This window comes from Rhinolophus ferrumequinum, chromosome 18 (genome assembly GCF_004115265.2).
Source record: "Rhinolophus ferrumequinum isolate MPI-CBG mRhiFer1 chromosome 18, mRhiFer1_v1.p, whole genome shotgun sequence".
Classification (NCBI taxonomy): Eukaryota; Metazoa; Chordata; class Mammalia; order Chiroptera; family Rhinolophidae; genus Rhinolophus; species Rhinolophus ferrumequinum.
Window position 1 is genome coordinate 50,416,591 of NC_046301.1, and position 17,084 is coordinate 50,433,674.

Here is a 17,084-nt window from a genome sequence, read left to right on the forward strand (position 1 = left end):
TTCAGGAAAGGAAGTCCCCCCTCGGCCCATGCCCATGGCCTGCCCACGCTTCAATGAGGGAGGTGCACTTCCTGTCCAGGGAGCAGCGACAGCCAGCTCACAAGGAGCAGACCCAGACCTGGTTCTGCTTTTGGGCAGGTGACACTTCTCAATGCTGTTTCCTGCTGAGGCCAAGGGTCAATGGCAGTCTAGGCCTTCCCCCAGTTCCCCAATTTGCAAGGCTTCATCTTCCTGTGGTTCAAAGGCTCAGTACCAGGGGATCCCTGGCCCCCTACTAAGCCTCATAGGGGCCTGGGCCTCCAAGATGATCTGGAAAAGAAAGGGGCTATCATCAGTGAAATGACAGCTCTGGCCTGGCCAGGGGTTGTGTCCGTTCCCATATGCTGACACAGCCCAGGGAATCAGCCACAGGTTGGAATTCCAACGGGAGTCTAATTCTAGAACCAGATGCAGCCTCCCTCCCCAGGAAAACAAACTGCTGCTAACTAAAATAGTTACTGGACAGGGGTAGGAATAGAAGAAAACATGGGTTTGAAAGAAGGGAAGGCACAGGCGGAGCCCTTGGAAACCCATTTGTGCGTGGTATGTGCGTATGTCCTCCGCAAGACTGCAGACAAAAGACTGCCATCCTGGAGAGACAGGCAAGCGGGATCCAGCAAGTCCTGGACCGCGGGCCCTGCCCTGCCACCCTCGGGCACCAGCTGCCTCTCCCGTAAAGTAGGACAGGCTCAGGTGAGGCTGGCCTGCCAACCTGCCCCACTCCCACACTTGGTGATAATGGATCCCATGAGACCAGCCCTTTCAGCGCCAGTGGGTACGGAGGGAGCAGGGCCCATGCCAGGCTCAGGTCCCTGCTGGGCCACCTCCCACCTGTGGGGTCCCCAGCAGCGTGTGACCTCTCCAATTTTAGTACCTCGTCCATTAACAAGAGCCATAGTGCCCACCCCAGAGGGATGGAGGACTCGGGGTGTTAAATCCTACGAAACAGTGCCTGGAATATTTGCTGTCACTACTATTAGTGCTGATAGGGTGGCTGCAGAAGTACCTGGTACCTCCCCCAGCGCCCGTACAGCCTCATGGACACATGTCCATCAAATGTCCATCAACTGATGAATGGATGAGGAAAATATGGTGTGTCTATATACCGTGATTCCCCGAAAATAAGACTTAGCCGGACAATCAGCTCTAATGCGTCTCTGGGAGCAAAAATTATAGTATATAGCAAAATAAGACCGGATCTTATATTAATTTTTGCTCCCAGAGACGCATTAGAGCTGATTGTGCGGCTAGGTCTTATTTTCGGGAAAACGGTAGGTAGACTATTATTCAGCCATAAAACAGAATGAAGTTCTGATCCATGCTACAACATGGCTCAACCTCAGAATCACTGGGCTGAGAGAAAGAAGGCAGACGCAGTGTATATATACAGAATGATTCTAGTTCTTTAAAATTCTAGAAAATCCAAACTAATCTGAAATGGGGCTGACAGTGGCTGTTTTTGGGGCGGGGAGGAATGACACAGGTCACAGGGAAGCTTTCCAGGGTGATGGATGTGTTCACCATCTTGATTGTGCTGGTGGGTTCATAGATATTTGCATGTGTCCTAACTCATCAAATCGCACGCTTTAAGTTTATTATGCATCAATTTCACCTAATAAAGCTGTTTTTAAAAAATACGGATTATGAAAGGATCCAGTTAAAACTCATCACATTGCATACTTTATGTGCTGTCTATCCTATATCAAGAATCAATAAAGCTGTAAAAAGAATAGAAAAATAAACCTGTTGTCATCTATTTATTAGACTGTCAACTGGAGAAACGTTTAATTGCTGAGGAGCTCGTGGGAGCAGGGGCATCCCTGCCTATATTGTCCATGGTACAATTGCTCCAGTTCCCACCTCCTGGGAGGCAGGTCCCACCCGGGCTTCTGTGCAGCGGTCAGCCCGAATCTGGTCTGTGGAGCAGAAGTGGCCAACCCAGGTTCCTTATCTTTTTATAGATGGTAGTCATAGGGCGAGGCAACATTTAGGGTGATTGTGTTTACCACACTTGAAGTGATTGTATTTTCGCCTTTTAGGGTGATTATAGCGTGTCCCTGTATTTACCTTGTGTTTAAGGAAGTTAACCCACAACTAGCTTTACCATGGTAACAAATTAGTTCTTTAAGGAAACAGTATTCAAATGTAATGCTTTATCCCTTCTTTTTTCTTTAATGACAGAGCTGTTGTTGAAAAGTACCTGCTTGAAAAGTCTCGCCTGGTCTCTCAGGAGAAGGATGAGAGGTAGGAGGAGATACCCTCGGTGAGCCCCGACATCTGCCTTCCCTACGGAGGAGAGAAACGGGCATTCTGAGATGGAGGAACTTTCCCAGGGAGCCATGGCATAGCTCTCCTGGGAGCGGGGCCTGGCCCCAAGCTTTGTGAGGCTAAGGCACCATTTTATGTTTATTTTTGTATCTCCCTGAGGCTTTTACCTGGAGTAGGTGCTCAGATTTCTGCCAAAATGGGGTTAGATTAGAGGCATCTCTGATTGACCAATGAGCGAGACATATACCCACCCACCACCCCACCCCCTGAGAAATCTGACTGGAAAATCTGATGGGAGAAGCCCATGTTTTGGGAGGTGGGAGGGTTTAAGACATAATAAGAATTGACTTATTGTCTCAAATTTGTACATACTTGAGGAGCTTTTTCCTCCCTTGTGTGGTCTCCAAAGCAATATTAGTAGTGGTTTGAAGAGTAGCTGTTTGGCCTCCAAAAATGACTTTTTTTCCCTAATTTTGACTCACAGGAATTACCACGTGTTTTATTATTTGTTACTTGGCGTCAGCAAGGAAGAGCGACAAGAATTTCAGCTCAAGCAGCCTGAAGATTATTTCTACCTCAACCAGGTAAACAGCCCAGCCAGCCACAAACACCACCTCTGTTTCCCTCGGGCTGTTTACATGCTGCCGGAGGTCAGAGGCCCCTGCCTTGGCCCCTCCGGCCCCAGACCAACTCCAAAGAGGCCCAAAGGAGGCCGCATAAAGGAGCCCATTCATTCCCCATGTCCTGCGCCCTGCCCCATCGGTTCCAGCCAAAATCATTCTCACATGCCACCCTCCCTGGCCCAGAAATACCCAGCGTGTTGCTGACTTTGTTTTTCAGCATAACTTGAAGATTGAAGACGGAGAAGATCTGAAGCATGACTTCGAAAGACTCAAGCAGGCCATGGAAATGGTGGGCTTCCTCCCTGCCACCAAGAAGCAGTAAGTGGGCTAGCCAGCCATCCTGCCATCTCCCACATGGGCACCCCCAGATCTTACCGGTCACTCTCTAAGATCTGACCGACACCCCAGTAAGAGCTTCTCTAACGAAGGTAGCTCAGTGACGATAAGCACGTGGAAAGGGACTCTCATCGTCAGTCATTAGGAGATGCCAGTTAAAACCACAGGGGTTTTTTTTGCCCAACAATGTTATGTATGGAACATACAGAACTTAACACTTAATAATGGTTACGATGGCACATTTTATACGATGCGTAATTTACCCCCCATTGACATTTTTTGCTTAATTTTTGAAAACCACACGTGGGGATGGCCAGTTAGCTAAGTTGGTGAGAGCTTGGTGCTAATAACATCAAGGTTGCTGGTTAGATTCCCGCACGGGCCAGTGTGAGCTGCGCTCGCCTTAAAAAAACAAAAAAACAAAAAAAAGAAAACCACACCTGCCTGTTTAGCCAAAATTCCAACAAGAACACGTGCACACTGCTGAGAGGGTGCACATCAGGCCAACCCCTTGGGAAAACCATTTGGTGGTTTCCACTACAGCTGTGGGTACACAACAAAACACATACATTTGCTCACCCAGTGACACGCACACAAATGCATACAGCAGCCTCCTTTATTACAGACCCAAAGCCTGGAAACACCCCCAGATGCCCACCAACAGGAGATTAAATAAACAAACAAATCGTGCAGGGGTCAGCAAACTTCTTGGAGAGGGCCAGATAGTAAATATTTTCAACCTCGTGCTCCATAGGGTCTCTGTTGCATGTTCTTCTCTGCATTTCAATTTGTCTTTTTAATGACCCTTTAAAAAAAACAAAACTTAGTTCAGAGGCCGTACAAAAATACTCTATACACAGCAGCGGTTCTCATGAGGGAGTTGGGGAGGGTTCTGCCTTGTCTGAGGACATTTTTGGTTGTCACATTACATGTGTGTGGGCGGCAGGGTGAGTGGACGCTGTTCAACATCACACAGTGCCCAGGACACCCACCCACCCCCACCCCAGCAAAGAATAATCCAGCCCAAGGTGCCAGCAGTGCTAGGCTGAGATACGCTTGTCTGTGACACTGGGAATGAACAAGCCGAGTCTGTGTGCAGTAATACATGCCAGGTATTCAGTGACAGGCCAGATGCAAGTACATATAATTTCATGGATATCAAGGTCACGGACAATGTCAGACATCAGGACAGCAGTTCCTCTGTAGGACTGGGTGGTTCCACGGCCTGAAATGTTCTGTTCCTTGGTCTGAGTGCTAGTTTACGGAGATCTGTGCCTTTTGTGACAATTTGTCTCTAAACTTGGGAATTGTGTGTTTTTTGGCATGTGCTTATTATGCTCTATAAGAAAAACAAATTAAGCTCCCCCCTTACCAAAAATAAAATAGAGATCTCTATCAAGTCACATTCCACAGAGAGAGTCTCCGACAGAGGGATTTGACGTTTTTCAAGTTTCGTGTGTTCTGACTAGAATTTAATGGTGTTATAGGAGGCGGCCAGTTAGCTCAGTTGATTAGAGCGCGGTGTTCTTTAACAACAAGGTTGCCGGTTCGATCCCCACATGGGCCACTGGGAGCTGCACCTTCCACAATTAAATTGAAACGACTTGAGTTGGAGATGATGGGTCCTGGAAAAACACACTTAAATAAATCAAAGTTTAAAAAACAAAAATGGTGTTATGAATTCAGCCTAGTTGTCTGGAAGCTTCTGCCGTCTCTCCATTGTGGAAACCACCCCAACTGAGTCTCCTTTTCTCTCCCAGGATTTTTTCTGTCCTCTCAGCCATCCTGTACCTGGGCAACGTCACGTACAAGAAGAGAGCCACGGGCCGAGACGAAGGTCTGGAGGTCGGGCCCCCCGAGGTGCTGGACACCCTGTCACAGCTCCTGAAGGTAACACTTCCTGTCCTCAGCTGCCGTGGAACATGCTGGGCCGCCTCAGGGCCGATGGCCTCAGAGGATCCAGAACTTCCTGCATTGGCCGAGCTTCTGTAAACTGGGGCCTGCGCCTGCTTCCTCCCCACCATCTCTGCTACAGCCCTTCCTCATTTCTGAGGGACAGCCTCCTAGGCAAGGACGCCTCCCGCCTCAGCCCCTCATGTGAAAGGCTCTTTAAAACCATAGTTTGATCAGTGAGGTCCTCTTCTCATTGGACCTGCCATCCTTGTCCACTGGTTCTTAACCCCAAGGGCAATGTCTGGAGGCATTTTTGGTTGTCACCACTTCAGGGTCTACTAGCTAGTGGGTGGTGGCCAGGGATGTTGCTTGGCATCATACAATGCACAGGACAGGCCACCACAGCAAAGAATGACTCAGCCCCAAAATGCAGTGGTGCCAAAGCTAAGAAGCCCTGCCCTCAGTCTTTCTGTTTTCTAAGCATGCATTCCACCTGTGGCTCTTCTTAAAGAAGGAGCCCCAGCTTCTGTTGTGTTCATGCTAGGAGTGAGCACACCTGCTGGGAAATTTGAACAGCTTCCCCTGCCCCTACTCTTGACCGCCACTGGCTTGTGTGAGGAGGGAAAGCACTTCCCTGGCCCCTGCACACAGGCTGGAAACAGCTATACATGCAGGTAACCAGGCCTGTGCAACCGTACACCCAGGGCTGTGAGCCGTGGGCATTGAGCAAGCCCCAAGGTTTGATCGTTCTGAAATGCACTAAGCGTAGCAACATTGTGGTTGGCAGCCCTGAGGGTGGGCTTTGGGCCCACTTCCTGGCGTTGCCACTGGGAGGTTCTTCTGCCTTCCTTGGGCTTCAGGCCTTGTCTCAATGACATCTGAACTCACTGGACACGTTTGTCACCCTTCCTCCTCATCTTCCTCCTTTACCTTGAAACAGGTGAAGCGAGAAATCTTGGTGGAGGTTCTGACCAAAAGAAAAACAGTGACTGCCAATGACAAACTCATCCTTCCCTACAGTCTCAGCGAGGTGAGCACTGCCCTGGGCTTTCGCAAGGTGCCAGGCCCCACAACACAAGTGGAGGGAGGTCCCAGCACGGGTGGTCTTTTTCCTGCCCCAAAAGTGACAGAGGAGAACCCTCATGGTGCCTCTGGTTCTCGCGTGAGCTCAAGCTCAGCACAAACCAGCGTAGACAGCAAATGGCAGCCTAAGAGTCAGAACTTGGACCACAGGTGTTCATCTCTTTGTTCCCGGCTGCTCCACGGGCGTGCTGGTTCTCACCAGCAGAGGAAGTGAGATCCGCAACCCACAGGCCAAATCTAGCCCACCACCTGCTTTTGTAAATAAAGTTTTATTGACACGCAGCCATACCTATTCATTTACATGATGCTTTCCTGCAATAACACAGAGCTGAGTAGTTGCAACAGAGACCATCTGGCCCGCAAAGCTGAGAATGTTGACTCTCTGGCCCTTTCCAGAAAAAGTTTGTCAATCCAGAGCTATAGCCTGACCTTTACAAACCCTATGTGGGTCACTAAATCTTGATAAGGTGCCTCTCTGTGGCCTGTGCCCCAACCTGGATGTTTGTGGTGTGTTTTTCATGCATTTTATATCTCAGGATCAGTGTGATTGCAACTTAAAGTATGGACAGCAGCAGGAAAGTACCTAGCCACGGGGGGATTTTTAGCTGCTGGTGGAAGTTGCTTGGGCATCTCAAACAGGCACCATGGACAACCTAAGCCCTCAGAGGCAAAGGCACCCTACACTGTTACGTGAAAGTTGCTGAAGGACCCCTGAGGCCCAGCAGCATGGCTGCCCCCCAGAGGTGCCGTACTAAATGAAAGACCTGGGGCATGGGGCTGCATCCCTCATGCCTCCTTTTCCACGATTTCCCGGGAAAGGCAACACCAGAGGGGTGTGTTCTGGATCTTGATTGTGACTGAGTATGTTTTCATAATTTAGATCTGAGCACATAGAAAGGAAGACTTTCTTACATGTAAACTGGACCTCCACGAGCCTTTTAAAAAATTGTTAAAGCCATTACTGCTTTTATGCTGTTGGCCCCGTGGTGCTTCCAGAACAGCAAGGGGCCGGTTTAGAACCCAGCTCGGCCTCCTGGCGAGTGTTCCCACATGGGCAAGCCTGGTGCCCTCCCTGAGCGTGTGTCCCAGCCTCATCAGCCCCCCGTGGCTCTGAGAAGTGAGCTGGCATGTGAGAAAGACTTGGCTGAACCCCAGGCCGCTGGGTCAGGGTTTCGCGGCTCCTGCTTCGGTGTACAAGGGCATCCCAGCTGACAGGATGGAGTGCAACCTGAGAAGGAGCATGTCAGATGAGTCGGGTGTTTAAAGCCCCTGCCGCGACTGCGCCTGTGTGCTGACCGTGGGGTGGTGCAGGGCGAGGGCTACCTTGCTGAGGTGTGACACCCGTTCTGTGCCCACAGGCCATCACCGCCCGTGACTCCATGGCCAAGTCTCTGTACAGCGCCCTGTTCGACTGGATTGTGCTACGCATCAACCATGCCCTCCTCAATAAGAAAGACATGGAAGAGTCCGTCTCGGTGAGTGCCTCATACCCGCCACGTCCGCCACGCTGGGCCCGGAGAGACTGTGCCCTTAGTGCCACACAGGTGGATGCATGGCCTGTGCCGTCGGGAGCCCAGGCAGATGCAGCCAGTGCCAGGCAAGAGGCCAGTGCCTCCCAGCCCAGGGAATAGGACAGGACAGGGTACAATTCTCAGGACCCAGCACAAAATGAGAACACGGGGCTCCTGTTCAAATATTACAGGTTCCAATGCAGTGACAGCAGAGCGTTCAGCCAGGTGCAGGGCCCTCACGACCAAAGAAGTGTTCCCACGGGAGGACCCACCATAACACCTGTTTTCTCTGTCTCCCCAGTGCTTGTCCATTGGGGTCCTTGACATCTTCGGGTTTGAGGACTTCGAGAGGAACAGTTTTGAACAGTTCTGCATCAACTATGCCAACGAGCAGCTCCAGTATTACTTTAACCAGCACATTTTCAAGCTAGAGCAGGTAAGGAAATGCCATCGTCACCCTTCTAGCCCAAGGGAGGACAGGATGAGCTAGAATCGGGATCTCCCTGGGGGTCCAGTTTGTCAGCAAACCTGCCCCAGAATTTTGCTCTGCAAAAAGGGAAAGTCCAGGAAACTCCCACCCAGCCCAGGATGAGGCAAATTATTGGGGATGTTTTCAGCCACAGGTCAATTTTGCATCTTCTCTCTGCTCAAACATAAAAGTCCCTTCACGGGAGAGAAACGGAATTTCCTTGTAAGGATTTTCTTTGGTCAATGATATTGATAATCTATATTATGTGTCTTTTCACTACGAAATACTACTAAATCTTTACTAATGTGTTACCCTTCATGTTGATGACTCTGACAGGAAAAAGAACTGATGGGATTATATAAATATTTAGCTGACTTTACTGTTATATTTTCTGGCTGTTGTCAATCCAAATTGAGTTGGGAAGAGCAAAATATACAGTGAATTGCAAAGATTTGAGTAGAGGATTAAATTAAGTATATTATTATCTTCACCTGTTTCGTTTTACATTTTAAAATTTGAAGTTATGTAGGTCTCATACATTGAATAGCTATTATACATATTGCAGTTCCAGAGTGGGGGTCCAGGGGTCAAATCTGGCCCCTCTGCCTGTTTTTATAAATAAAGCTTTATTAGCACATGGACACACCTCCTTTTTTTTAACATAACATCCATGGCTGCTTTCAAGCTACAGCAGCAGAACTGAGTAATTGTGACAGGACACCATCTAGCTTTTAATGCCTAACATATTTACAATCTGGCCCTTTACAGAGAAAGTTTGTTGACCCTTGGGTGACTTTAAGTGTGATTTTAAGCACCTTGCTATGATAGATGTTCAAGAATGTTCCATGTTGCTAACTATTAACTTATATAATAATCTTAATTAATGCACTTCTATTAATATAATCCCTTTTCTGTTATTTACATGTCTATATATAAATATGTCTGTGCATACTAAGCATAACCTGTTTATATGTAACATGTGCTATGTAGACATGAACAGTCATGAAATAATGAATTGGTTTGCTATCCCCCCGACCATGCAGGAGGAGTACCAGAGTGAAGGGATCTCGTGGCACAACATTGACTACACAGACAACATTGGCTGCATCCATCTGATCAGCAAGAAGCCCACCGGCCTCTTCTATCTGCTGGACGAAGAGAGCAAGTGAGTGTCCACGGCCTTGTGCATCCACAAACCCGCGCGCTTAGTCCGGTTCTGCAGCACTCAGAGCCTTACCCAAAAAGCACACATCCTGAGAACTTACGAGTTTCTCAGACTCACTTGGCCAGCAATCCTGCCCTCCCATTTGCCAAATACATGTACCATTCACCATGGAAATACCGTGTTTCCCCAAAAATAAGACCTAGCTGGACAATCAGCTGTAATGCGTTTTTTGGAGCAAACATTAATATAAGATCCAGTCTTATGTTAGATGAGACCCGGTCTTATATTATAGTAAAATAAGACCGGGTCTTATATTAATGTTTGCTCCAAAGGACGCATTAGAGCTGATTGTCCGGCTAGGTCTTATTTTCGGGTAAACACAGTAGGAACACATGCAATAACTGAATTCTGAAACACACCCGCCCCAGAGTTCTTGGAAGAGGATTGTGGGACCTGAGTCTAGAAACTGGGAACCCAGTTGGTGCCTCTTTGCAAAGGGCAGCACATGGTATCGGGTCCAGACATCGGACTCTCTGCCAAGCCTGGCATCCCTTGCCTGTAGGCCACGGTGAAGGCTGGAATGGTGCCTCGTGCTTGGTCCTGCACCTGTAGTCACTGGAATCGTGGAATCGCAGTCACTAAATTTCACTTACTGAATTAGTTTCCCGCGGCTGCTGTAAGAAATGCCCACAACGGGGGGAGGCGTAAAACAACAGAAATGTATTCTCTCAGGGTTCTAGAGGCCAGAAATCCAAAATCAGTATCAGTGGGCTGAAATCAAGGTGTCGGCAGGACCACACTCCCTCCAAAGGCTCTTGGGGAGGATCCTTTTTGCCTCTTCAGCTTCTAGCAGCCCCAGGTGTCCTTGGCTTGTAGCTGCATCACCCGTCTCTGCCTTTCTGATCCTGTCAGCATCTCTTCTTCGCTCTGTCTCTGTCTTCTCACAAAAAGCCCAGTCCTATTGCCCACCCTCCGTGACCTCATTTTAAGTTGACTACATCTACAAAGACCCTATTTCTAACTATGGTCACATTCCCAGCTTTCGGGTATCAGGACACGCTTTTTAATTAACACTTCTTTTTTGGGCCTTTGCGTGCTGAGGTCCTTGTACAAGAGACGGGGGTAATTAGGCTCACCTCCCGCCTCACACCAGGTCCTCATCCAGCGTGGGGACAGACAGGTCCGTTCACACCAGAATCCAGAGAGAGAACTTTCAGACAAGAGAAAGGGCAGGGCATGAGGAAGGACTAAATTGTCACTCCCAGGAAACTCCCAGAGCCGTATCTGGGGGAGGCGTGCAAGGCAGGGCCAGGCCCAGCAGGGTTGGAATAGTCTTTGTTTAATATCTGGCCATTTTGATTCATCGTGGATTTTTTTTCTCCATCGATTTAGATTTTCTAAAATAGTTCGTTAAAATGTTATTTATCCTGACGACCACGTAAGCAGGTCCCTCAACTCTCCACACCCTTTCCCCTACCAGGGAAACGATGTGCTTCATAGCTACAGGATCTCCCCCTTGGCCCCCACCCCCATTAAGCCGTGGGCATTGGGGATTCAGAGACATGTCGCACTGCTGTGTTTGTGGCGAGGCTGGGCACAGGCAGAGTGTGCCAAAGCAGGCTGTGACATATCCTTCCTGGGAGGCAGAAACAGCCAGGTACAATGGCTGCCTTATTCTGCCCCTACACTCCTCCCTCTAACAGGGGAGCCCGGGCAAGACCCGCTCCAAGACACAGCATCCAGGTATAGACAGATCCGAGGTCAGAAGTCTCCCCGTCCTGGGATTGTTCCTGGGAGCTGACCATGGTGGGCCCCGATCCTAGTCTTACCGCTCTTCCCACACTGGGCTTGCTCCTCAGCCCTGAATGCGTCCCTTCGCTCTTGGCCCGTTTATACCAGACGGCAGGTTCCCGGCCCTCAGCCTCACCGCCCAGAGCAGCCTGAGCTCCGCTTGCCCACCGTTGCAGTGGAGGGCCTGCAACCTACCCTGCAGAGCAGGTGATCAGCCGCTGTTTTTGCAGCTAACTATTTCGAATCCTCTTTCCAGCTTCCCCCACGCCACGAGCCAGACCCTGCTGGCCAAGTTCAAACAGCAGCACGAGGACAACAGGTACTTCCTGGGCACCCCCGTCATGGAGCCTGCGTTCATCATTCAACACTTCGCAGGGAAGGTGAAATACCAGATCAAGGTATGCGTCAGGCCCCGGAGGCAGGAAAGGGATCACACGGGTGATGTGGAAGCCCCTTCCCTCTGGTACTTGGTCAGTCCATCCCCTTTATCGGTTGTGCTGGGAGAGGTGCTAGGGTGCTCCGACTCAGCCGTGAATCCCCAGTCCCGAATCCCTGGCCCTGAATCTCCAGCTCCACAGGCGGGAACCACTCTCTGTTGTCGCAGTGGGCCCTGCCCCACCACCAGCCCTTTGTGTGCTGGCATCGAGTGACACCCTCCCACCTCTTTCCCCACCAGGACTTCCGGGAGAAGAACATGGACTACATGCGGCCAGACATTGTGGCCCTTCTGCGGAGCAGTGACAGCTCCTACGTGCGGGAGCTCATTGGCATGGACCCGGTGGCCGTGTTCCGCTGGGCTGTGCTCCGGGCAGCCATCCGGGCCATGGCCGTGCTCCGGGAGGCCGGCCGCCTGAGGGCCGAGAGGGCTGAGAAGGCTGCAGGTAGAGGCAAAGGGCAGGGGGCATATCACCTTCGAGAGGGGGACACTCGCAGTCCATTTTGAAGTGCACCTTTCAGTGGCATTTAGTGCATTCATAATGCTGTGTAGCCACCACTTCCGCCTAGTTCCAGAACTCCTTTATCGTCCCAAACAGAAACTCTACCAGGTGTATAATTTAACCTCGTCCCCCTTACAAGGCAGGAAGTCGTGTCTGCGTTTGTCTGTGACAACCTGGGGTCCAAAAGGGCTAAGTGGCTCTCTCAGGGCCCCTGGGCTTCAGACAACAGCATTCAGACAATAATGCTGTGAGCATTATTTTATGATGGGCATTGATGAAAAGGAGGACCAAAAGAATAAGACCTTTATGAGAAGTAGGAATAAATGGTGCTGTTTGGGTATCAGAAATTTCACAGTTCCCTGCTCTACCCGCATTTGAGTATCAGGCTGTTTTTTTAAGGTGGGTTCAAGTCAAGATCACAGCCACCTGGAAGAGACAGAGGCCTTCGAACTGCAGGCGACCCTGAGCCCCCCAACTCCATCTTATCTGTGTCCCTGGCAGGTCTGGGCAGCCCGGGTCCCCGAAGTCTCCTGGGAGAGCTGCAGAGAGGAGGTAGCACCCCATCGGAAAAGCTGTACCGGTGAGCAAGACCTTGATTTGTCCCAACTGAAGCCAGTAGGCAGAGCATTGTTTAAAACAGGGCCGGAAACCCCACACACTAAACCCAGGTTGGGGTTGACCTTACACAGCAGCCGCTTGAACCGAAGAGACCCAGAAGCAAACAACATCTGGCTGCCACTTTTCTGCGCTGAGAAAGGCAGGCCTCCCTTGGTGTGTTGTCTGCTTTAGGAAGATTTAGGGTGGCTCAGTTTACAAAGGATCCTTTTCATGGCTGGGGTGGGTGGAGCCAAAGGGGCCGCTGGTCCCACAGAGTGACAGGCTTGATTTAAAAGCACTTCCTCCCGCAGCCTGGGCAGGCATTCCCAAAAGCAGATCTGCTAAGATACTTCATTCACAGTCAGAAATGCCAGCACCCCCTCGTTGCACATGAGATGACATGGGGTGTTCTGTGGCCACTTAGCAATGACCGAGGGCCCTTCACATGCTCCGATTTGTACTGCGTGTAAAAGTGAGCGGGCACGTGCTCCCAGGAGGGTGGGGTGGAAAAGGCCACACCAGACTGGCATCTGAGCAACGCCAAAGCCAGAGGAGGGACCAGGTGAGGCAGACAGAGCAGGCTGGGTATGCTAGCAGTGGGGGCAGCATGGGCCAAGGCCCTGGAAGTAACCAAGTCCCTGACTTTTTTTCTCAAGACTCAAATCCCCAAGGAGCAAGCGAGTCACTAAATTTTCAAACACGAAAAAGTTATTTTTGTGACCTTTGTAATAAAAACTTCTTCGAGAGATGCAAGTGTGTGTATAAAGGTAGAACTAGCACCTGGGTAAGTGACTGAACGTCATTTGTCTGAAAGCACAGTGTCTCATTTTCCTGCCTTTGAAAAGGGGCGTTTTTAAATAGGCTTTTTCATCCAAAAGGGGGCAGGAGAAAAAAATGCGTCCCTCCCATTTGCTTGTCGGTTTTTTTGTTTTTTGTTTTTTTCCTGCAAAGACTGAAAGGTGGCCCCTGACCAGCAGTTGCTGAAGCAATGTCAGTCTCCCTGGGGCGTGGCCCCTGGGCTGGGCTGTGGCTCCTGCCCCCCCGGACTGTGTTTCCCACCCCAGGAACACATTTAGTTTATACAGATTCTCCCTTACAGCTGCTCAATGCTAGATTTCTCAGTTGACGGGTCTGAGGAGTTCGATATTAACGCTTTTGAGGACATCTTTGCTTTCTATGAAAGCAAGAAGTAAGTAGAGCGAGGGCCTTCGAACCCAAGACCAGGGAGGCACAACAGAGGAGCTGGTGTCCCAAGGCGCTCAGCGCAGCGTCCAGGGCCAGGAGAGAGGGGATTCGGGAGCCAGGGAGCGCCGGGGCCTGCAGGGGGCGCTCTCGCCACATTTGGCGAAGTTAGGGGGCTATGGTCAGAAGCCACACATGGGCCTTGTCCAGAGCCCTGGCCGCTGCCTTGACTGCTCAGGATGTGGAGGTAAATGTGACCACTCTGTTGTCTTTGCTCTCCGTGCCTCCCTGGAGGGCGAGGGAACAGAGGTAAGTATGGCCGTCAGGCCCAGGCATGGTGCATGGAACACACGAGGGGCTGCCGGTCGGGGTCTTTCCAGGCCAACTGCCCAGAGCTTAAACATGCATTTGAAATAACTGGAATGAGGAATTTCAAACAAAAACGAAACGAAAAAACCTGAATCTCCCATCTTCATCCTGCAGTCATTGCTTCCTCACTTCCCAAAGTTCTAACAAAGACATTTGTCATCTAGACAGCCTTCACAAATACCCATTTTCAGAGCATTCGATTTTTGCCTCTTAAGCCATTCTCATTGTCACACATTGGTGCCAGCGTTTGGACCTAGAACGTACTCTCAGACCTGAACCTGAACCCGCAGTCATTGAACAAAACAAAGGATAAGTTTAAACTCTTAAGATCTCCTTCAGCCCGGTTTCCAAACCCTCAGCTCTGTGCCTGTCACTCGGGTGGGGGCCGTCACGAGCACCATAGTAGGTTAAAGAGCTTCCCCGGCCTCCATCCACCAGATGCCAATAGCACGCCCCCCACCGCTCCCCCACTCGTGACAACCAAATGTCTCCTAGTGGGGCGGGGGGAGGGAGGGACAGCATTGCCCCTGTTAGGAATCCCTGTGTGAATTTCAATTTATTCCTCCCAAGGCATTTCTTGAAGCCAACAAGGAGGCTGACATGTGGCCACAGAATCATCAAGAGAAACTAATCTGCTTCCCACAGAGACCGACCACCCCCCTCCACTTTCTATTTTCAGCAGCCCCTTGATGCTTTTCACAGATTCCAAAAGGCTCTTCAACATGAGGCCTTTTTCAGTGATCTTAAAAACCATGTTGCAATATCCCTTTGGCCCGAAGTGACCCCCACTGCCCCCGAGGAGGGGAAGCCTCCTTGGGATGGGGGCCACTTCTAGCCAAACCCCCACCTTATATTTGTGCAGGAGGAATAGGCAGTGGTGAGTAGGCTTCCCAAGCTGCATGTTTCAGCTCCAGTGGCCTGGGGACAGTCCCGACCGAGCCAGGGACCTCGAGGTGGAGGGTCCACTGCTCTAACTCTGTCTCCTCTCTCACGGCGCCCCCCCCCACCCCTTCACTCTCAGAGATTTGCATGACCAAATCATCAAGACCATCAAAGGATTGCCCTGGCAGGGTGACGACCCCCGTAGGCTTCTCCAATCCCTCAATCGGCTCCAGAAACCCCGCACCTTCATCCTGTGAGTCCCCCAAGGCTGCGGATGCCCCCCCACAAGTGCAACGACCGCCTCCCCTGCTCCCTGGACAAGTAACCCGCTGAATCAGCTGCTATAAACGCTGTGCTCTGTCTTGCGGTTTTGTCCTCACACCAGCCGTCACTCAATGGCCCTTGTAATACGCCTGCCCCGGTGTCTGCGCTGTGGCCCAAATCCCCGCCAGCTCCCCAGTGCCCAGCACAGCTTCGCAGGAATGCACCTCCCATGAAGTGTCTAATTCTCTACCCCCAAACCTGCAGAGCAAGGCTTGCTTCCTTCTCTCCCTTTCCCCTGTGAGCTCCTAAAGAAACCATCGGAAGTAGGGCCTGTGATTTTTGTGGCCCTGCTTTGTGTGGACGGTGGCATGATATGGTAGGAAGTGCCCAGATGCCACATAAACTGGATTTGGACCCAGACTCCCTCCTGCTCACTCACCCTGTGGCCTGTGTGCGCCAAGCATTTGTCTTCCATCTGCAAAGCAGGGGTGATGATTTTCCTACCTACAGCACCAGGCAGACACTCAGGGCTGGCCGAGGGCACAGCTTGTAGCCACAAGGGAGCCAGTTTCCAAATTCATTTTTATTAGGCCTTACTCCACCCCATGGGGATTAAGATGAAACCTGACACGTGCAGAAACTCACAGCCACGCATTCTGCAGATCTGAGGGGCCCTGTCTCCATCTGGTCTTAAAAGTGTGCCAAGCTGTAATTTTAAAAGTTTTTCTTTTGTTTCTATCAAGTGTCAGAGTGTGGGGGCCGTCCCCCGTTCCTCGGGCAAAAGATCAGCTTTCATTTTTAACTTTGCTCCAGTGCAAGTCCAAAAAGCACTCCTACTCAGGCCCCGTTTCCATTTTTTTCAGGGCAGACCTCTGCCCTGCTACCAGGATGTCCAGTGGGGCTCTGGGCCTGCTTCAGGTTTGCCAACATGTAGCAGATAGAGCTGGGACACCTCATAGGTGTTGGAACCTCTTGCAGTCCCTCAAAGCTCTACTCAGGGTATCCCCATCATTTTGTGAAGTCTGTCGGCTCCCCCCCTCCTGGTCTGGTGCAGATGCATGTTCTGCCATGTAGGTTACCAGGTTACCCTTTTGCTCCCTGGACATCCAGGTGGCTCCCAGACCAGATGCTCCTGTCACCTGGGGAAGCCAGTGTGCACAGACCGTAGCAGAAGCACCCCGCCGGGTCCTTGGAGAGGCAGCAGTGGCGGCCTCGTTGCACTTGTGCTTCTCGACTCTCCGCTCTCTGCTCTCGCTCCGTCTAACCCGCCAGGCGCGGCTTGCTGAACTAACCTGGATCCAGACCCTGTGTTCCTTCTGTTCACAAAACCATTTTTAATATTTTGACAGGAAAAGTAAAGGTACCAAACAAAAGCAGATCATTCCAAAGGTAAACACACGCGACACCATCTAATGCCGCCTTGCTTTCGCCTGTCTTAGAGCTCCTGGCTCAAGTCGTTTCTGGAAAACGGGGGCAAGGAGGGGGTGGTTTAACGTCTCTGGCTTCTTTACTTCCTTCCTCTTCTCCCCCAATCCCCCCCCCGCCCCAATCTCCTGTTGGAGATGATTTGGAGTTGTCTTTCTTTGGGTTTCTTAGGAGCAGAATTTGCAAAAGTGAGGTAGAGGAGAGCTCCCAGGAGAACCCTAAGAGGGGGCAGGGGAAGGACTAAGCAAG

General features: G+C 50.7%; 1 protein-coding gene across 8 annotated transcripts in view; it reads left to right on the forward strand.

The window, feature by feature from the left end:
* MYO9B (myosin IXB) overlaps window positions 1–17,084 on the forward strand; it is a 78,825-nt gene that overhangs the window by 41,365 nt on the left and 20,376 nt on the right. For 5 of the 8 annotated variants that reach the window (XM_033133756.1, XM_033133763.1, XM_033133759.1 and 2 more), the window contains exons 4-16: window positions 2,221–2,283; window positions 2,792–2,891; window positions 3,148–3,248; window positions 5,027–5,156; window positions 6,100–6,189; window positions 7,601–7,717; window positions 8,055–8,189; window positions 9,266–9,387; window positions 11,435–11,576; window positions 11,855–12,059; window positions 12,618–12,696; window positions 15,286–15,399; window positions 16,760–16,799. In XM_033133756.1, the coding sequence (XP_032989647.1) occupies window positions 2,221–2,283; window positions 2,792–2,891; window positions 3,148–3,248; window positions 5,027–5,156; window positions 6,100–6,189; window positions 7,601–7,717; window positions 8,055–8,189; window positions 9,266–9,387; window positions 11,435–11,576; window positions 11,855–12,059; window positions 12,618–12,696; window positions 15,286–15,399; window positions 16,760–16,799 (1,438 nt within the window). Of the gene's footprint in view, window positions 1–2,220; window positions 2,284–2,791; window positions 2,892–3,147; window positions 3,249–5,026; window positions 5,157–6,099; window positions 6,190–7,600; window positions 7,718–8,054; window positions 8,190–9,265; window positions 9,388–11,434; window positions 11,577–11,854; window positions 12,060–12,617; window positions 12,697–13,812; window positions 13,903–14,189; window positions 14,205–15,285; window positions 15,400–16,759; window positions 16,800–17,084 lie in introns of all 8 variants that reach the window. The other 3 variants (XM_033133758.1, XM_033133760.1, XM_033133761.1) reach the window with 3 other exon arrangements.